Below are 22,761 nucleotides of genomic sequence, written 5' to 3' on the forward strand. Positions count from 1 at the left end.
ACATGAGTCTAAATTCCAGCGGAGTAATTTATCTCCTTACCAGATTGGATTAACACTGTAAAAAGAAAGGGCAAAGAGCCATCTCCTCTCCATCAGTGCCTCCTGCTGGTCCTGATGAGAATGCAGAAGGAACCACTTCCGAACTCTTCTGCTCTCTTCCTCCTTCCCCTCTTTTTCCCCCTCTTTCTTCTTTTCTTCCCTTCCTTTTTTTTTTTTTTGGTTTTTTGAGACAGGGCCTTTCTTTACAAGTTAGGCTGACCTTGAATTCATTATATAGCCCAGGCTGGCCTGGAACTCACAGCAATCCTCCTGCCTCAGCCTCCCAAGTGCTGGGATTACAGGCGTGCACCGCCCAGCATGATGTACAGTACGCAATACACTAATACAATTTTTCAGGAAACTAAAGAAGTAATTCTCACCTTTTGGATGCATAGTATTATGCTACACATTAATCCTGGCGAAAAATTTATTTAGTTTGAGGCAGGTCTTGCTATGTAGTTGAGGCTGGCCTTGAACTTACTATATAGCCCAGGGTGGCCTCGAACTTGTAGTGAGCCTCCTGCTTCAGCCTTCCAAGTACTGGCATCACAGGTATGTGCCAACATGCCTGGTGCTACTCCCATTTTCTTCGGGAGGCTGAGCCTTTACTGCAGATCCGGCTTAGCAATAATTGCACCTCAGATAAACCTTACTGGTTCATTTCAATACTGCCACTGCACAAAGCTCCAGGATCCCTCTTATTTCCCCGCAAGGCTTTGCTGCTCCCCTTCCCAGCTCTGGGTACTCTGTTTTCTCTTGCTTTCCTGAGCTGAGGATGGAATAAATATTCCTTTCTTTAGATTTTGGTAGGCTGTAATTTTTTTCTGTTTTTGTTTTTTACCTTTTTGAGACAGGGTTTTGCTATGCAGTTCAGGCTGGCCGTGAACTCACTTTGTAGCCCAGGCTGGCCTTGAACTTGCAGCGAGCCTCCTGCCCAGCCTCCCGAGTGCTAGGATTATAGGGGAGCATGGCTATAATGTTTTAAAACCACTTTACTATAAAACTACAGAAAAATAAGACAAATACAAAAATACAGAAACAGTAAAACAAATTTACAGAACATGGATTTTTTTACCCTTTGAGGACTGACACCAATGCATACTCTTGACTCAAGCTTCTGCCCCCCCCCATCCACCTCCCTTGTCAATCTGCTTTTCTCCATTATCTTTCACTTTTCCTCCACAGGAGCCTCACCTGTTTTCAGTGATATGGCTGGAGATCATCCCATGACTGAAGTAACTTCTGAATGGCTAAAAAGAAGCCAACACTGCATATGAGATCACAGTTTGTAAAATAATCCTAAGACCCCTAACACATGTATATACCCACACGGCAAGGACATGAGTTACGTGTGCATGTGCACATATGAGAGAGAGGAGGTATAGTGAGAGGGTTTACAGATTACTGTAAAAACACAGATGTCCAGTGTGGGAGACAGCAACTGAATTTTGGGGACAGGTAGCAAGCAAACAAAAATTAGTGAAGAAAAATGCTGTGAAAAGAAAAAAATAAAACAAATTTTTTTAAATTTATAGTTTTTAACTAGTGAAAGAAAACTGGACCAACTACCACCTATGGTCCAAGTTGTACCTCTACAGAGATCTTGTTTTTCTTCTACTTAAATGTTTTTTTTTACAAATAATTATAAACAATTATATTAATTAATATACTAATTTAAAATGAGCAACAAAGAAGAATGAAAAGAATATAGTACACTGACTTGAGCTGTTTCTTCTTTTTAACAGTCTTTTTTGTCTATGTGTTATACTCTGAGTAACTACCTTTAAGATTATGATACACAGTGTATTTTTTTTTTTTTTTCTTCGAGACAGGGTGTCTCTATACACTTTAGGCCAGCCTTGAACTCACTGTGTAGTCTATGCTAGCTTTGAAGTTGCGAGTGATCCTCCTGTCTCAGCTCCCTTAGTGCTGGAATTACAGGTCTATACTACTATGCCTGGCATGACACACAGTGTATTAACTATTGTTATTCTCTTACTATTTTGTTATGAAATTTTCTTAAATTAACATGCAGATTCTAGTGCCTAAAGTGTTCAAAATTTCCAAAAGGAATTTTATTTTCCCTAAAGGACACTTGTTGTATTTTTCCAATTATTTAACTAATATATGTTCATTGTAGAATACAATAAAAACCATCAATAATCTGTAAGAACTGTTAATATTTGTGTGTATTTCTTCAAATCTTTTTTCTATGGTACATCTATAAACTGCATATGATAGTACTAACATTTATAAATAGTCCTCTGTTCTTGGAGAGTTATACTGTTACTAACTTGTCTATATCAAGAAAAATACTATATGATCCTGGTGTGGTAGCATACTCCCATGACTCAGGAGGCTGAGGCAGGAGGATCACCTTGAGTTTGAGGCCAACCTGGATTACAAAACAAAATAAAACAAAAGTACTGTAATGAATGACTTTCAATAAATTTTATCTGCAGAGCCGGGAGTGGTGGTGCAAACAGTCCCAGCACTTGGGAGGCAGAGGCATGAGGGCTGCCTTGAGTTCAAGGCCAGCCTGGGCTATACAATGAGTTCAAGGACAGCCTGCACTACAAAGTGAGACCCTGACTCAAAAGCAGTAACAACAACAAAAATAAATAAATAAAAATAAATTTTATCTGTAGCTCTATTTCCCAAAGCAGCTGTGGAGATAAAATTATATATAGGGTATAAAGAAATGACTATATTGCCAAATTGTTTTTCAAGACAGTTCTACCAATATACATGCCTACTTCACAATGTGAGCGTGCTTATCTCTGGTCTTATTACCAGCACTGCCTATGCAACAAATTTAAATAGCTTGCCAAGTTGGCCAATAAAAAATGGTACCTGACTATTATCTTATTTTACATCCCTTTACTTTTTAATGCAGATTATTCTGGATATGTTTAGTGGCCATCCAAATTTTTCCTTGTAACTATCTGTTTTTCACTCTCTGAGTATTTGTCAATTAGAGTTTTGGTATTTGTCTTACTGATCAGTAAAATCTCTGTTAGGTTGAAATAATAATAACTAAAATTCACTCTGTTCTGTGAGTAAATTTATCATGTAAATGTGAAAGGCACTGAAATCAATCATGCCAAGGATTCCTAATAACAGCCAAAGAGATTCATGCTATTACTGTCCCCTCTGTACAGATGAACTGGCTAAGACACAAAAGTTAGCCAAGGTTACAGAGCTAGCGAATTCCACAGCTGGAATTCTAACTGGTTAATCATTTGCAGGAAAACCCCATAAAATTAGATCTCTCTCTCACATCACACAAACAAAACTTCTATGTGGATTAGGGAATTAAGTATAAAAATTTAAACCATGCAAATATTAGTGGATGGGTTATTCTTTTTATGCAGTTCTGGGGATTAAATCCAGGGCCCTGTACATGCCAGCTAGGCAAGCACTCTACCCCTAAATTATTTTTTAACCTTTAATCAAAGCCTTTCTCTGCACAATGACTTGAAATATGAAGATAATATGGACACATTTATATAAAAATAAAAGTTTCCATGGCAAAAGAAATCATAAGTAAAGCATCTGAGATAAATATGGAACAAATATTTGAAATATACATATAAAGAAAGCTAAGGGACAATAGACTTCCTAAAAAAATCTGTGTTTGCGATGTAGCTCAGTGGTAGAGTGCTTCTATAACGTGCGAAGCCCTGGGTTTTATCCCCAGTGTATGTGTGCTCACATACACACAGACATAAAAACAAAATATAAAATATTCTGTGCTCACTTCATATACTAAAAATGATAAATATATGAAAGAATATTCAAACTTGCTCATAATTAGAAAAAGATAAATTAAAACAATACTATAAGACTGCAAAATCTTTTATAGTACGACAACATACTCCGTCCATGAGGGTGTGGAGGAACAGGAACTCTCATACATTGTTGGTGAGAATGCAAATTAGGATGGTACACCCTCCTTTGGAGGGAATTTGGCAACAGCTAACACAACTACATATGTGCTTACCTTTAGACCCAGCTATCCCATTACTAGGTATATACCCCTCTAACCATATGAAAATACATAAGTACAAAGTTATTTACTCTGGTTCTATTTGCAATGGTAAAATAATGAAAATAACCTACACATGTATACATAAGCAAGCAGTTGAATAAATTAAGATAAATCCACATAATGGAGTACCACAAACTGTAAAAAATGAGGAAATTTTCAGAGGGGATGTAGCTCAGTGGTAAAGTACTTGCCTAGCATACCCTCAAGTCCCTAGGTTTCATCCCTAGTATCAGGGGTTAAAAAAAAATCAGAAAATTTCAATCAAATAATTTGGAGTAAGTTCTAGGACTTATTATTAGGTAAAAGAGCAAAATGGAAATAACTCCATGCTACTCTTTAATGCAAGAAAGAAAAGGATATAAGAAAATATACATGTATCTGTCATTTGTACAAATCACACAGAACACATAAATCAAAAACCCTTTTCCAATATCTTTAACTCTTTTAGCCATAGTAATAAGAGATGGGAAAAAAATTTTAAAAACTGGAAAAGGCATCAGGGAGATAAGGGACAACTTGAAATAGTCTATTTTAAGGGTAACTAGTGTCCCTAAAGGAAAGAAGAGACCTTTGGGACAGAAAAAAATATTTGAACAAATACTGGACAAAAACTGTGTAAGCCTGACAAAAACTAAGTTCACCAAACTAAGAAGCTCAAACACAAAAAACACGAAGAAAACTCCAGCAACATGGTTAATCAAACTGCTCAAACCAGTAATAAAGAGAAAATCTTAAAAGCCTCCAGAGGGAAAATAAAGACCTGGTATGGGCAGAGAATCAAAGATTAGGGTGAGACACTTCTCACCAGAAACAATGTGCATGAGAACAGAATGGGGCAACGTCGTTCAAGCACTGAAAGGAGAAAATTGTCAGCCTAAAATCCACATATGGGGTGGGGATATAGCTCAGTGGCACAGTGCCTGCCCTGCAAGCACAAGGTGCTGAGTTAAATTCCTGGTATCAAAAATAAAATAAAGGGGCTGAGGATTTAGCTCAGTGGCACAGCGCCTGCCTGGCAAGCGCAAGGTCGTGAATTCGATTCTCAGTACTGGAAAAGAACCAAAATAAAATAAAATAAAATAAAATAAAATCCACATATGGCAAAATTTTCTTTTAAAAATGAAGGTGAAACACTTTTTTCAGACATACAAAAGCTGACAGATTCATTATCAGAAGATCTGAACCACAAGAAATGTTATAGGACATCCTTCTGAAAGCAGGATGCCAAGTGGAAATCCGGGCCTATGTAGAGAAAACAGAGCACCAGAGAAAGTAATGACGTGGGCAAACATGTAAGACTTTTTCTCACTGATTAAATTTTTAAAAACATAACATTGTTCAAATGCATGACAAGAACAACTCCAGCTCCAAATGATCAGGAGGAGGGCTTGGTCTGGGCCACAGCATGCCCTGCAGAAGGACTGGCAGTGTAAGCCCAAGGAAGACTCCGGGCAGTGCAAGCCAGCCCTCCTCATCCTTCCTGTGGGCCACTTTTTGTGACTGCCCTGTGCCTTGGCCGCACTTAACTACTTTACTTCACTCATGGAGCAGGTCTTAGTCTGAACCTGGTAACTGCTCACCATCAGTTTGCTTGGAAAGGCAGCTCCACATTCATGATCTGGAGGTTCGGCTAACAAAGCTGTGTTACTTACACATGGAGAATTAGTAACTAGTGCTCAATAAATTCCCAGCTCACAGAAGCACCACTGATTGAAAAGTGAATTTCCTTCTAGTAGAGAAGGTGGCACAGGAAAAAAAACAACAAAAAATTTTTTTTGAGGCACTGAGGGTTGAACTCACAGCCTCACAAGCACTCTACTATGCTGATGCACCTCTGTCCTCAAAACAACTTTTTCTATATGGACAGGCACAGCAGGGGCATTTTTTCTGGCATACAACACAGCTTAAGGAAATAATAGCCAAAATGAATTAGGATTGTGCTGTATTTTGAGGATAATTTTGGTGGTGTTTTTTTGAGACCGGTCTTGCTATGCAGTTCAGCATGGCCCTGAAATCACTATGTAACCCAGACTGCCCTTGAACTCATGATGATCCTCCTGCTTCAGTCTCCTGAGTACTGAGATTACAGTTTTGCACCACCACAATGAGAATAAAAATTTAAATAACAAATATAAACAATATACAAATCAACCAATTTCTTCACTCTTTCACTCTTCTTTTACATACCTCACCAGCCTGAGATTCTGAAAGTTCCAGTAGGAAAGGAATTTCTGTGTCAAAATTAGCGAAGAAGTTAGTCCACTGATGTTCAAAAGCCACCAAATCCTAGGAAGAAAATGATAAAGAAAATGTCACATAAAGGATGGACTTCAGAAAACCAGAATCATGAAACTGCAACTGATCTCAAAATACCTGACTGTATGCATGAGCAGGTTAAAAGGTAGTGGCACACTGCTGATCTATGCTACGACATCTATGAATCTTAAGCACATTACATTAAGTGAAATAAGCCAGATGTGAAAGACCAGAAATGTGGTCTATTTATATGAGATATTCAGAGAGGGGAAATCTATGGAGACACAAAGTAGACTAGGACTTGCCTGGGGCTGGCTGTTGAGGTGAAGACTAACTGAAGACTAACTTTCTGGGTTGATGAAAAAATTAAAAAATTAGTGGTGATGGTTGCACAACTCTGTAAATTTACTAAAATCCCTGAACTGTAAATTTAAAAATGGATGAATTTTATGTACATGAACTATATCCCAAAAAGTTGTTTCAAAAAGGTAGCTAATAGCCCTGAAGCATCTTATTTTATCAACTCTGGTTGAAAGGAAAAACTTATTTATGAGGGCCCCTAAGGACATTATTATGTCCAGTTCCAGAAATCTCACAGCAAGAAGCTTCGCTGAAGGACAAATGAATGAGCTAACCTTAGCAGTTCAGAAGGGCAGAGGTGGCACGGAATCCTCTCTTGCTAGAGGCCAAGTGAGTACTGAGGAATTTACTCCTTCCCAGCTGATTATCCTCCACATGCCCTCCACTTCCTATCCTATGCTAGCTGCTTTTCAGCTTCCTCTCTGCTTAACTTTTTAACTTTTTAACTTTTTTTTTTTTTTTTGGTTTTTCTCCGGTACCAGGAGCCGAACTCATGACCTTGCGCTTGCCAGGCAGGCGCTTTGCCACTGTCAGCTTCCTCTCTGAACTCATGCTGGTTTTCAATCACCGTATATTGCATTTTGCTACCTACTTTTCTGCAAGGCATCATCAGTTAACAAAAATACTCTAGCTATAACTTGCTTAAGATACTCTTAAAGTAGTACCTTTGGGCTTATTTTGAAGTTACTAATGTGTATTCAAATTGTATAGTAACATGTATTCACTGCTCATCTTGCACTTTGTAAGGATGAGTATGTCAGGTATCCAGCCTAGTGCTCTGCTCACAACAGACATTCTGTCTGCTGGACCAAAGCTCACAGGCTGGATCTATACTCTCCTTCCACACTTCCCTTCCAGTGGAGGACACTCAGGTACGCAGACCTCTGTGCCAGCCATGGACCGACTCTATTTCTGTAGGAAATACAATGAACCTCTGCTGGAATATTTAATGTAAACAGCATTCTCAACTAATGGCTTCTCTACTTGCTTCCCAGACAGATAGACTATCTATCTATCTATCTATCTATCTATCTATCTATCTATCTCTCTATCTATCTATCCTTCCATTCAGATATGTGCATACATGCATATAATATATATTCTTTTCAGTAAGCATGTAAGTGACAGTGTTGATATTTTATGAATACATTTTCTATATAACGTATAATGAAACAAGTCAGGCAAGTGTGTATATGTGTATGTGTGTATGTATGTATGTATATATACTGCGTAATGATGTATATACCACATAGCTTAGGTATGTGCTAGATAGGCCATACACCACCTAGGTTTTTGTAAGTATATACTATGATTTCTGCACAAGGACAAAATTGCCCAATAACACATTTTTCAGAATACAGCCCATTATTCAAAAAAAAGGGCTGGGGATATAGCTCAGCAGAACAAGCACCTGCCTGATAAGTGCAAGGTCCTGAGTTCAATTCCCAGTACCAAAAAAAAAGAATATATCCCATTATTAAGTGACAATTGACTGTACATACATATACACAGAAGGAGAGATGGAGAGGGCAAGAAAGGGAGGGTGGAAGAAAGGAAGGGAGGGAGGGAAGTAAAGGGAAGGAGAAGGATGGACAGGGAGAGAAATGAGAATTATCTAACTCTGTCTACTGAAGAGATCTAGAAACAATGACCAAATCAGAAGTAATGAGCATTCCTATTACTCAAGACTGCAGTGCTGAAATACTATTTCCCATTCAAAGAAAGCAGAATTTATTAGAGAAAAGACTAATTCCAGATCTGGAACAGAACAGGAAGTATATGAGATATTTGTCTGGACCACGTTATCTTAATAGTTGGCAAGGAAGTTACCAAGAACTATTAGTATTGAATTAAAAGGGTGAATCAGCCAGGCATGGTGGCACACACCTATAATCCTAGCTATTCAGGAGGCTGAGGCAGGGGGGTTCTAAGTTTGAAGTCAGCCTGAGCAACTCAGTGAGACTGTCTAAAAACAGACAAACAAACAAACAAACAAACAGCTAGAGATGTAATGCCCGGGTTCAACCTCCAATACTGGATAAAGAAAAGGTAAAAGGAAAAGAAAAGAAAAAAAAATGCGAACCAACTTGAATGAAATTTATTACCTAAGACAGAACAACCTGAGTATCATGAAAGATGATTATCTGCAATGGATATAAATATTTCAAATATATCTACATCTACGAGCTCAAATTTACATATATTTAAAAACCTAAATGGTTAGTTCTGAAGAATGGTTAGGAACCAACTTTATTGTAAAAACTGAGATGTAAAGGCAAGAGTATGCCAGGTATCATGGTGCATGCCTATAATCCCAGCACTCTGGGAGCCTAAGCAAAGACCACAAGTTTGACCGCAGCCTAAGAAATTTAGTGACAGGGCAGGGCTCTGCCTCAAAATAACAAATAAAAAGGGCTGGGGAAACAGCTCAGTGCAAAGGTCCCAAGTTCAATGCCCAGTACCACCTGAAAGAAAAAAAAAAGGCAAGCATTTAAATGCTGATCATACTTCTGTATGAATGTCACACCATATAACTAGCAAACTGACTGTTTCTTTGTAAAAAAGTAATATATCATCCCATCCCCTGCATTTAATTGGATCAAAAATAGATTTTTTTTTTTTTTTTTGAGACAAAGTTTCCCCATGCAGTTCACGCTGGCCTTGAGCTCACTTTGTATCCAAGGCTGGTCTCGAACTCGCAATGATCCCCCTGCCTCAGCCTCCCATGTTGGGATTACAGGCTTGTGCCACCACACCCGGCCTTGTATAAAAGTAATATAAATGGAGAAGGAATTACAGTACTGAGTTCCAATTACCATTATACATTAGTGAATTAAGACAGGATTGCACAGCAATGGTTGTTCAAAAAACAAAAAGAAAAACATTACATGCTTCTTAATAAAGAATATAATACCTTCTAAGAAGTAGTCTTTCCTCTGAATATCAGTTCTGAAACCATGAAACTTCTACATTTAATTGGTAATAATGAGGAAATACAAAGCCCACAAAAAACTTGAGCTACATCAAAGGAATGAAATTTTAAAAATCCCTATAATGAGAGAATACCCTATTGTCACAAAATAGGTTAACAAGTATATCAAAGAAATATCAGATTTGAACCAAACCTCTGAACAAGTAAGACTTAACAGGTATCTACAGTGTTCCATTCAACCATAATAGAATACACATTCTTCTCAGCAGCACATGGAACTTTTTCCAAGATAGATCACATACTAGTCCATAACGCATTCTTAAATATGTACAAAAGAACTGAAACTATCCTACGCAATTTCCAGACCATAGTGCGATGAAACTAGAGATCATTGGCAAAAAAAAACCTCCCCAAAACTCTACAGAAATTATGCAAACACATGCAGATTAAACAATACATTTTTTTTTTCTCATAACAGGGTCTCACTATGTGCCTAATTGGCCTCAAACTCATGGCTATACTCCTGCCTCAGCCTCCAGAATGCTGAGATTACAGGCTTACACCACCACACTCAGCTAAACAATACACTCTTGAATAATCAATGGGTCACAGAGAAAATTAAGGAAGAAATTAGTTTTTAGAATCAATCGATAATGCCAGTACAACATACCACAACCTATGGAACACAATGAAAACAGTCCTAAGAGGGAAGTTTATAGCTATAAACGCTTCCATCGGGAAAACAAAGTGATCCCAATAAGTAACCTAATAATGCAGTTCAAGGTTTCAGAAAAATAAGAACAATTCAAACCCAAAGCTAGTACAAGGAAGGAAATTATAAAGACCAGATAGAAATTAAGACTAAAAAACAATAAAAAGAATCAATGAATCAAAGAGTTGGTTCTTTGAAAGAATAAACAAAAGACAAATCCTTAGACAATTTTACCAAAAAAAAGGAAAGAAAAGACCCAAATCAGTGCAACTAGAAACAAGAAAGGAAAAATTAGAATGGACACCACTGAAATCTAGAAGATTACTAGTAATATTATGAAAACCTGTACTACTCCAATAAATTGGAAATCTGGAATAAATGGATAGAGTTCTACATAAATATGAATAATCAAAACCAAACTAAGAAAATGTTAAAACCCTGAATAATCCAATAACAGGCAATGAAAATGAAGCAGTTAAAAAAAACCCCCAAAATATGAAAACAACAACAGAACAACCTGCCAACTAAGAAAAGCCCGAGATGGGTTTACCACTGAATTCTACAAGAATGTCAGGGAAAATTTAAGGCCTCAAACTCTAATGAAATTAAAAGGGAAAGGGTACTTCCAAAGTCATTCTTACAAGCTATCATTACTCTGATTCCAAACCAGACAAAGACCCAAACAAAAAACAGAACTACAAGCCCATTTCTTTAATAAAAATAGACACAGAATCCTCAAGATATTGGCAAATGCAATGAATCATCAAAATGATCATACAGGGATGGAAGTGACACAGAGGATTAAGGCACGGCAAAACTGGGTGGGGAAGTAGGTGTGACCTGTTAATTACAAGATCCAGGGACACATGCCCAGAGTGGTTCATGCATTTCTCAAGCAGGTTTTGATAGGATGGCCTAGACTTGACATTGCTGGAGGCACTGCCTCTCAGGACCCTCTCACATTTCCTTAAGATTTGGACTGCGGGGCTGGGGATTTAGCTCAGTGGCAAAAGCGCCTGCCTGGCAAGCGCAAGGTCGTGAGTTCGGTTCCCGGTACCGGAGGGAAAAAAAAAAAAAAAAAAGATTTGGACTGCATAAAAGGACACAGACACCTCTTATCATGGCTTTCCTCATGATGGTCTGCTTTGTGTCCTCCAGAGTGTACTTTTACCTTGCTTTGTCCTTTTTTTACTCAGCTCAAGCTTGTTTTGCAAAGCCAGTTTCTCCCTCACTCTTCCCTTTCACTTTTTCAAATAAACTTTGCTATCATTTGTTTCATTCAGTGCTTTGTCTGAGAGAAGAACCTATAATCCAACTCCAAAGGAGAGACAAACAACCCCAAACCAGTAATATTTATTTGGCAAGCCACTTTTAGGAGACTACATGGTAATATAAGAATGGTTCAACATACAGAAATCTATAAATCTAATACATCACATAAATAGAAGCAAGGCCAAAAATCACATGATCATCTCAATAGGTGCAGAAAAAGCTTCTGACAAAATCCAACATCCATTCATGATAAAAACACTGAAGTTTCTTAATTACAAAAAAATTCTCCATTTAAAAAAAGCCTCAGCTGGGCCTGGTGGCGAATGCCTGTAATCCCAGCACTCCAGAGGCTGAGGCAGGCAGACTGAGGCAAGTACAAAGCCAGCTTGGGCTACAAAGTGAGTTAAAGGCCAGCCTGAACTACAAAGCAAGACCCTGTCTCAAAATGACCAAAACATTCTGGTACCGGAAAAAAACAACCCCCCCCCCAAAAAAAAACAGAACAAAAATGACTAAAACAAAAACAAAACAAAAAAACCAACCAAACAAAAAAACCACCACCACCACCAACAAAAAGGTACAGAAAGATAAAAACCATTTTTTTTTTTCTGTTTTCCCAAAACACAATAAGCCTAGGGGATTCCCTTTTACCTGCATATCCTCTTTTACCTGCAAATTGGATTTTTTCTTTTCTTTTGTTTTTTTGAAATAGGGCCTCATTTGTAGTCAGGCTGGCCTCGAACTCATTACACTCCTCCTGCCTCAGCCTCTCAAATGCTGGGATTATAGGTGTGTGCCATCAGCCCTGCCTTTTTGTTTTTTTAATCTTTCAAGAAGATTATATTTGTTTTGAATAGTCTTACTTGGTGACAAGTTAAGGGTCCCACTAACATGAAATGAATAAATTTTAAAAGGGTATTAAAAAAATAGCCATCCTGATTTCTGGATCTTTTCGCAATGATTTCCAAGAAGGTATATCATCTTCTCCAAAAAATATACAATGTAAGAGCTGTCCTGCCCTGCCTTAAATTGGCCTTTTCATCTGTGAATACTTCTTTTACCAGTATAACAGGCTTTTCTCTATGAATGACCCATTATCTTTCTGTAGATAAACTAAGACCCAAGACAGAACTTTCTATAGTTTTCATCCTCTAAAAAGAAACATAGGGCCAGGGATATAGCTCAGTGGTAGAAGTGCCTGCCTGGCAAGCACTTGGTCCTGAGTTTGATTCCTGGCACCAAGAAAATAAATAAATAAAGAGAAACACAAATGTTCCCAGTCTAAGGAAATAATGCACCTCTCCTGAGGGCCAGCACTTTTTTTTTTTTGTCTTTTTGAAACAGGGTCTCGCTATGCAGTTCAGGCTGAACTTGCGCTAACTTTGTAGACCAGGCTGGCCTCAAACTCGCAACCATCCTCCTGCCTCAGCCTCTCGAGTGCTGGGATTACAGGCGTGCGCCACCACGCCTGGCGAGGGCCAGCACTTTTATATCTTTGAATGTGTACTTTAAAATTTGTGGGTTTTCTTTTCTTTTTGGTAGAGGGTCTCACTATGCAGTCCAGGGTGGCCTTGAACTCACTATGTAGCTCAGGCTGGCCTCCAACTTGCAGCGATCCTCCTACCTCAACCTCCCAAGTGCTGGGATTACAGGCATACACCACAATACCCGGCCTTAAATTTCTGACTAATAGATCATTTCATGCCTCTGACTAGTGCCTTCTGAAAATTCTTTTTCTGCTATGGGAGCCGCAAACTTGCAATTTATTCTGCAGGTATTTATTCTTATCTTGGTGGGAACCCTCTTGGACTGTGTCTGGTGACAGGAATATACCAAATTGAAAGACTTTTGCACAGCAAAGAAAACAACCAACAGAGTGAGGAGATAACCAACAGAATGTAAAAAAATTTTACCACCTATTCCTTAGTAGCTGGTAAGGAGAAGCCATATGATAGTTAAGCTCGTGTCCAATTTATTTCACTTAACTATGATCTCAAGGTGCATTTATTTTCCTCAGACAACCATGAGTCCTCAGACAGAAGACTAATATCCTGAATAAAGAACTCAAAAAAATCAGATCCCCCTCCAATAAAAGACCCAACCAAAAAATGGGCAACTGAAGTGAACAGACGTTTCTCAGAAGTATAAACAGCCTGGAGTGGCAGTGCACACCTGCAATCCCAGCACTCAGGAGGCTGAGGCAGGAGGATCGTTGCAAGTTCGAGACCAGCCTGGGCTACAAAGTGAGCTCAAGGCCAACCTGAACTGCATAGAGAGACCCTGCCTCAAGAAGACACAAAATAAAACTGAATTTGTTTGTTTTGCCAGGTGTGGTGGGGTACACATGCCTGTAGCCTGTAATCCCAGCACTCAGGAGGTTGAGGCAGGAGGATCATTGTGAGTTCCGAGGCCAGCCTGGGCTACAAAGTAAGATCAAGACCAGTCTGAACTGCATAGCGAGACTCTGTTTCAAAAAAAAAAAAAAAAAGACAGAGGTACAAACAGCCAATAAACACATGAAAAAAAATTACAAACAACGAATAAACACGTTTAACATCTGTGGCCATTACAGAAATGCAAATTAAAACAACATGGAGATCCCATCTTACTTTGGAAAGGATGGACTCAAGAACTCTAATAAATGCTAGTAAGCCTTCTGAGAAAAAGGAATGCTTCTGCATTGATGGCAGGAATGTAAACTAGTACAACCACTATGGAAATCAATGTGGTGATTCCTCAAAAAAGTAAAACTAGAAATTCCATCTGACAAACTATTCTCCTTCTACGTATCTTCCCAAAAGTGTTGATGACATTAGATTATAGTGAAACATGCATACCTGTATTTATAGCAGCACAACTCACAATAGTTAAATCTTGGAAACAACCTTTATACCTATGAACAGGCAAATGGGTAAAGAAAATGTGGTATTTACACACAATGGAGTACTATTTTGCCATAAAGGACAACTTTGAGTCATTTATAGGGAAATGAATACACCGTGAGATCATAATGTTAGGCGAAAGAATTAGATGCACAAGCTTAAATATCACAGGGTTTCTAAAGTCTACAAGTATAAATATAAATAATTAGAGAAGTCTAATTATAAATAATTATAGAAGAGAATAATTGAGAAGTCTATATAATTGAGAAGTCTATAGTATAAATAATTTAAGGAACGAAGTAAATAGATATAGGAAACAGAGACAGCGCTTTTGAAAACAGGAAAGGGATGTGTCACGTACAGACACGCAGTAATAAAAATTAAATACCAAGTGAAGACAAATAGACAAATGATCTCGTTCAACAGACAGCAAGGGGGTGGGGGAAACAGGTGGAAGAAGAACTAACAGAGAAAGAAATCTAACACTCCACTCCATGAGAGCATGCACACCTGCCACAGCAGGCAGCCCTGAACTATGTGCTTGTGGAAGCACATTTGGAAGACAAAAGTGTAAAGGAAAGTAAGGAGATGATTATCATAAAACTCAGGCCAGGCATGGTAGCACACGCCTGTAATCCCAGCACTTGGGAGGCTTAGGCAGGAGGAACCTTGCAAGTTCAAGACCAGCCTGGGCTACAAAGCGAGCTCAAGGCCAGCCTGAACTGCATACTGAGACCCTGTCTCAAAAAGACAAAAAATAAATAAATAAAATTCATGATAGTGCTATTTATTCTTGGGCAAGAAAGAAGCTATGAGTTTGGCAGAAAGCACCCAGACTGCTTCTGGGGCAGTTAGAAAGGTTTTGTTGCTTACTTGATAATAATTCACTAGATTGTAATAAGTATTATTCTATTGCCTGAGTCTGTGTTATTTTAATAATAAACATCTTTAAAAATAAGTATGTCAGTAATATTTGTTTATTACAGAAAATCATTAACATTTTGGGAAATGTTCTCTCATTTTATTTTTACTTATGCATTTTATGTACCAAGTATTCATGTACTTGTAACAGGTAATCGGTAGGTACCTGGGTCAGACTTCCCTGCCATACTATCTCTGAATATGGCCCAATAAGCCAGTCTTTCAGGCTTTGGGTTCCTGGGCCACATGCTAGCAGGTCCATCTGTTACCCTTGATACTAGTTCTGGAACAGTCTTCCCACTTCGGGGAGAGTTAATTCCTACATAGCCTTCTGGACTCTGAAAAGAAGCATACTCTCTACTTGTTCAACTGACACTTTAAGCACAGACCTTCCATGCCTATTTGACTCCTCTGGTCCAGATCAACTCCGCATGTGAAGCTTGTTGTCACTACATCTTAGCACTGAAAGTATGTTTCTGTAGAGAAAGATATATGCTACCTTGAGACCATACTCTTAAGTGAAGTAAATCAGACACATATATTTAAATATCACAGTTTCTCTGGTGTGAGAAACCAGAAGGGCAAATAAGGACCAAAATATATAGCAGATACTGGGAAATAGGAAGAAAATGTTCAGGTGGGAAGGGGAACAAGGAAGGGAAGGGAAGGAAGGGAAAAGAAAACAAAAAAGAAAATAGGTAAAAAATGGAAACAAAACTTTTATAAATAAGGAGGGGAAGTGGGGTTGAAAGAAGGAGAGGAGATTGTGGAAAAAAGAATTAAGATATATTTTGCACAGGTACAAATTCTCTGTGATGAATGTGATCATTATGTGTACAAATTCACTATGATGAGTGTGATCGTTATGCATATCTAAAGTGTACCAATAAAATTAATTTTAAAAAAAGACAGATGTGTGCTAGGACCTCTGCTCTACCTCTTATTGGCTATGTGACCTTGGACAAGGATCTTAACTTCTGTGAGCCTAAACACCTCATACTTGTAACTAGAGTGATTACTATCTGCTTTACAGAACTATTATAGACACTAAACAAAGTGATCTGTATGAAGTGCCCATTACCACACTTTGCATATTAGATGTCTCTAATATTTGGCAATTTCTCTGCCTCTACTATAGTGCAGCCCCAGACTGGCTATGAGAGCTGCTGAGCTTCCTCTGACTTCCTTGTTTGCCTACATCTCTCAGACACAACACCACAGTTACCAGGGGCAGGGAGGATAGGTCAGCAGCTACCCCTGTGATACGTGTCTTTGCTGCGCCTATTGGCTCAGTACAATCCTTTCAGCTAACCCGAAATGCTTCATTTTCTGAGACTTAAGACACAGAAAGAAACAATACAGTTAGTAATACACAATGTACTGTTTTGTTTTTTAATTGTAGAATTTAGAAACAGACTCAATGAGGGCCAGGGATATAGCTCAGTGGCATAAGTGCCTGCCTGGCAAGTGCAAGGTCCTGAGTTTGATTCCCGGTACCCCCCCAAAAAAATCTAGAAACAGACTCAATGTATATTTTCACTTGAAAGTGACACTATCTTAGCTTGCATATATGATAATAAGCTGAGTTATACACTTGAATGGTAGCTATTGGCTATTTTCTAGATTAAAAAAATATAACTAGGTAAAAAAACAAAACCTAGGTAAAAAACACTTGGAGGCTACACAGAAGATATGAGGTAGTTTTCTCCCAATAACTACCCCTGAAGAAGGTGGATATGCCAGTAGTAATTTAAGAATATACTGGTATTATTAAATACTGCTTTCAGCTCCATGGTATGAGTAAAATGGAAAATGCCGTGACTTCTCATTCTAAAAATAACTATCAGTATATAGGAAAAGTCCTTTTGTATATACTATACTTTTTAGTCTCCCTAACTTTCTGTGTACTTGTCTGTATGCATTTGTAAATGAGAATGAGACACAGAGCAGTAAAGTGATCTGCCCAAGGATACAACACTAACAAGCAGCAAAAGCTGAAATGTATCCAGAGAAGACAGCTACAGCCTGTGTATTTTTCACTAGACATACTATGCTCTTTTTCCCAGCACAAACCCTGCATTTGTGGAAATGGTTTCTGTGTATATAGGTCAAACTGGTCAGCTGGATACAAAATCAACTTGCTCAGACTCAAGGTGAGACAAGCAGCTAAGGACTGAAACCCCAATGACCATGCCAGCCTGCCTTAGCCCTCAGCCTGTGGGCAAGGACTATGAACTTCAGATAGAACTTAGCCTTGGGCTGGCATCCAGCAGAGGTAGCTCCTGGGTGGCTAAGCCCATATACACAGCCCCACTGTAGAGCTAAGCAAGGGCTGCCACATATGACCACCTTCTCTCGGTGTTTACAAAAGATGATTCTGGGACTCTCCTGGTACCTAGAATGTTCACACCACCTCTATCTGGACAAGCCCTATGCATCATGCGCTAGTCCTCTGGGAAGCAAGCCTGAGCATGCCCTTATCGTTTATGTTCCCACTGCTACTGCAGTTACACCAAGAAGCAATCTTGAGTACTTCTAGGTAAGAGTTATCAGCTTAATTATTTTTAAATAAAAGTAAATCTAACTCTTGGCCTTCACATTTCAGGACAGGTGCAAAGACTACTAGCAGACATTTAAAAGGCTTCATTCCCCTTGGTTTTTTACATTTTGTGGTGCTGGGATTAAACCCTGGGCCTTGTACATGCTAAGCAACCACTCCCCCGCCCCCCCATACCAGGAATTGAACTCACGACCTCGCACTTGCCAGACAGGTGCTGCGCCGCTGAGCTAAATCCCCAGCTCCTAAGCAACCACTTTACCACTCAGCTATATCTCCAGCCCTTTTTACTTTTTAAATTTTGAAACAGGATCTTACTAAGTTGCCCAGGTTGGCTTTAACTTGTAATGCTTGTGCCTCAGCCTTCCAAGTAGCTTTGGTTATAAGTGTGCACCACCATGCCAAGCTCCCTCCCCGCTTAGTATTATCTAAGCTTGTGAAGCTCATGGGAAGTCTGAAAGTCAGGAAAGGGCCTGGTGTATGGCCAGGGATGATCACCACTACTGCTTCTTCAGCGGCAGGTGTCCCCGTGGCTCCGGCGGCAGTGCTCTCCTAACCGGACCTCTCCACTGCCTCCAGATGCTCGCAGTACTCTCCCACTGCAGTGCTACCTCGGCTCCCAAGTGCACCTTGCAGAGGTCACATTCAGGGCAGCACATGCAAGTGGGGCACTGGTCTCAGACACTCCCAAACTACTCATCTCTCCTCTTAAATTTTTTTTTCTTTTTTTTCATTTTTTTGAGACAGGGTCTCACTATGTAGTTCAGGTTGGCCTGGAACTCATGGCGATCCTCCTGCCTCAGGCTCCTGAGTGCTGGGATTATACACATGTACCACCACGCCCAACTTCTTTCATCATTCTTGAGACACAGGTTCACTATGTAGCCCAGGATGGCCTCAAATTCATAATCCTCCTGCCTCACCCTATTGAATAGCTGGGATTATAGCCATGTACCATAAATCCAGCTCCAATTTGTTTTTATTTTACCTTATATGAAGAAGAGAAAGGTTAAACTTTAATATGCTGTTTAAAATCTTAATACTTCCCAATCCCAGCACTTACCTAGTAATTAATGTAAAAGTCTTAATTCTCAATTTCCTCAGTATCTATTAATCCCTAACCATGTCCAATAATAAAATTAGTAACACTATTGTGAAGTATGTACCATATTTAGTCTTCCTCCCAATTTCTTGACATGTACCTTCTAAAACCCTTGGAATCTTTTCTCTTTTAAAGACAAGGTCTCACTATGTATTTCAGGTTGGTCTTGAACTTGTGGCAGCTTCCTGTCTCAGTCTCCCCAGTACTGCAATTATGTTAAGGAGATGACGAGTGGCTGGGGACCAGTCATCCAAAAGACCAAGGCAGCGGGCTGGGGATTTAGCTCAGTGGCACAGCACCCACTTGGCAAGTGCAAGGTTGTGAGTTCGAGTCCTGGTACCGGAAAAAAAACAAAATAAACAAAAAAACAAAACAAAACAAAACAAAAACCAAAAGACCAAGGCACAATTACAGGGTTGGGACTTTCAACTCCACCACTCAGTATCAGCGAAGTGAAGATGGAATGGAGGGCTAAGCTGATCGCCAATGACATAATCAACCATATCCACTTAATGAAACTTCTGTAAAAATCCAGAAGTTGAGAGTCTGGAGTATTTCTGGACAGCTCAGTATGTGAAGGTTCCCAGGGAGGACATGGAATCTCTGCACTGCATTCCCATATGCCTCACCCCATGTACCTCCTCCACTGACTATTCATCTGTATCTTCTGTAGCACTGCTACAATAAGCTGGTTAATGATGGTGCATGCCTGTGATCCCAGCACTTGGGAGGCTGAGGCAGGAGGATCACTGCAAATTCAGGCCAACCTGAGCTACATAGTGAGTTCAAGACCAGCCTAAACTAAAGAGTGAAATCCTGTCTCAAAAAAAACCAAACCAAACCAAACAAGTATATGCAACTAAAGTGTTTCCCTGAGTTCTGTGAGCCACCCTTGCAAATTAATTGAACCCAAGGAGGGTTTCTTGGGAACCCCTCATTTATAGCTGAGTCAGAAGTACAGGTGATAATTTACTACTTGTGACTGGCATCCAAAGTGCGGGTGGGATGGTCTTGTGAAACTGAATCCTCACCCGTGGGATCTGATGCTATCTCCAGGTAGCCAGCGTCAGAACTGAGTCGAACTGGAGGCCAGCCAGCTGCTGTCTATGAGAGAAGTGTTTGCCTGCAGAGAAATAATCCCAACACTGGCCTGAGAAGGGTTCGGAGAGCAGGAGAAACACTTCAGTTTGTTTTTTTCTCCTTTTTGCATTAGTCTTTTTCCTCCCCATTTCCTTCCTTACCTATCCAAGTTTATTAAATATATGTGTCTTTATTACTTGATTTTTTGGGGGTTTTAAATGGCGTTTTTTGATATCTTCTAGTTAATAGAGATAAAGAAAAGTCTCTCATTATTACCTCATTATCAGCTTCTGTCAGCGAAGTCATTTGCATAAACAAGGTTAATGCACTCACACTCTATTATACTACCATAATTCTCACAAATGCTTTCGCTTTAGTCTATAATCAAAGATCTACACTCACTGCTCGTCCTTTCACTGTAGCTTTCCAGTCACATTGTGATGGCTGGAATCTGTCCTCTACCAGGTTTCTACAGAAGCTCTGGAGAACCATGGATCCTCACACTTATACATTTAAAATGTTTGATTAGGGATATAGCTCAGTGGTAAAGCACTTGCCTACCATGAACAAGGCCTGGGTTCAATCCCCAATAACTAACACACACACACACACACACACACACACACACACACACACACCAAGTTGAGTGTGGTGGCACAGCTTGTAATCTCAGCACTCAGGAGTCTGAGGCAGGAGACTCTCAAGTGTGAGGCCAGCCTAGGCTACATATTGAGTACAAGGCCAGCCTGGATTACATAGCAAGATGCATTTCCAAAATTAAAAAAGTTTGTTCCCTTTATAAATTGAATCACAATATAAAAATTTGAGGTTACTTTTTTTTTCTTAAGGATGTTTTACAGGTGTTGCTTTACTTTTTTTCTGATGTGGAGAAAAATCTATGCCCACCCTGAATTTTCTCCTTCAACTGTGTCTGGTTATCAAAGCTTTTTCTTTGAGATAGGGTCTTGCTTTCTAGTCCAGGCTGGCCTCACTTGAGGCAATCCTCCTGCTTCAGCCTCCTAAGTCCTGAGATTACTGGCATTTACTACCATGCCTGACTCTACCAAAGCATTTGTTTCTGTTTTTTGTTTGTTTTATCCTAATACTGTAACTTTACTAGGATATGTTCCAGTGTTGATCATTCTGAGACAATTTTCTGAGACACAGCATTCCTTTTTCAGTACTTTGATTTAAACTTTTCATTATTCTAGGGAAATTATTCTAGGGAAATCCTTTTATTCTTACTCTGCTTACTCAAAGGACCTAGAACCAATGTCCCACAGTAGCATGAAACATGTAGCACATGGATCATATCACTGAATGTTATCCCTCACTAAAATAAATACACACTCCTTACAGTAAGCACTTGTTTTTTTTTTTTGGTTTTTCTCCGGTACCGGGAACCGAACTCACGACCTTGCGCTTGCCAGGCAGGCGCTTTTGCTGCTGAGCTAAATCCCCAGCCCCCAGTAAGCACTTGTTCCAAGTCCAAGGTAGAAAAAAATTCAAGATGATATTAGAATATCCTGTATTTAGATTTAAACTTTTCATAAAAAATTTGATATAAAAATTTTGAGGGGGAGGGGGAAGTACAGGGGGAGGGAGAGAGACAGATATTCTAATTTTCTTTGTGCCTCTTCCAATGGATCACTCATGAGAAATGATAGTGACCAATTTTAATCTACCCTATTCTACATAGGAAGCACAAAGTTAAAGTGACACATCACAGAAGATACAGCAGGTAAAGCTTTACCAATTTTTAAAAAGCCAAATACTTTTGAATACTCAAGCCCATGATCATGCACGTCCATCTATGTCCTCTGAGTGACACTACTGAGCTGCTTAACCATAGTACCTATTTCTGTAGTCTCAGTTTTGTTAATTGCTTCTAATTGAAAATTGCTTTCCTCACCTGAAAATTTTTTTCAAAGCTCAGATGAGGGGCTGGGGATTTAGCTCAGCGGCAAAAGCGCCTGCCTGGCAAGCGTAAGGTTGTGAGTTCGGTTTCCGGTACCGGAGAAAAAAACGAAGAAAACAAAAACAAAAACAAAGTTCAGATGAAAAATTAGTATCTTAGGAGTTGGCAAATTACAGCCTGGGGAAGGCCACGTTATTTTTGTAAACAAGGTTTCCTTGGAACACAGACACACCCATGCTTTTAAGCATTGTCTATGGCTGCATTGCCGAGTAGTTTCAACAGACATGCACGGCACACAAAGCCAAAAATGCTGCTCTCTGGCCCTCCACAAAACAAGTTTGCCGCTCTTGTTGAATTCTTGGTTCCTGTCAGCCATATCCCATCTTTTTATCTTTTCATACCACAAAAGAAAACAAAACAAGCAAAAAATACCTTCTGCCATGTTTACTAAAGTCCAGCCCAACAGAAAGAATGTCTTTAGGTGAAACCTTAAACCCAAGGCTAGGTAGGGGTCTTGATTTTGCCTTAGGCAAAGTTTCCTCACCTAACATGGAAGAGGAAATTCAGAACAATAGTCTAAGAAGAAAGTGCTCTATTCTTTGACTAAAGCAAACTAAAATAAATGTATCTTACTTTTTTTCAAATTAAATATCTTCAGTGGGTTTTTTTTTTTTTTTTT

At 39.2% G+C, this 22,761-nt stretch overlaps 1 protein-coding gene across 2 annotated transcripts in view; it reads right to left on the minus strand.

Annotated features, from left to right (window-relative positions):
• The window catches only part of LOC102026314 (chromosome unknown open reading frame, human C20orf194), a 128,447-nt gene that overhangs the window by 74,625 nt on the left and 31,061 nt on the right, over positions 1 to 22,761 (minus strand). For both annotated transcript variants that reach the window (XM_013512268.1, XM_005380792.2), the window contains exons 8-9: positions 6,278 to 6,376; positions 1,234 to 1,289 (exon numbers count right to left, since the gene is read on the minus strand). In XM_013512268.1, coding sequence (XP_013367722.1) covers positions 1,234 to 1,289; positions 6,278 to 6,376 — 155 coding nt within the window. The remainder of the gene's footprint in view (positions 1 to 1,233; positions 1,290 to 6,277; positions 6,377 to 22,761) is intronic.

Source organism: Chinchilla lanigera, unplaced genomic scaffold (genome assembly GCF_000276665.1).
Source record: "Chinchilla lanigera isolate Chin_1 unplaced genomic scaffold, ChiLan1.0 scaffold00014, whole genome shotgun sequence".
NCBI classification, from domain to species: Eukaryota; Metazoa; Chordata; class Mammalia; order Rodentia; family Chinchillidae; genus Chinchilla; species Chinchilla lanigera.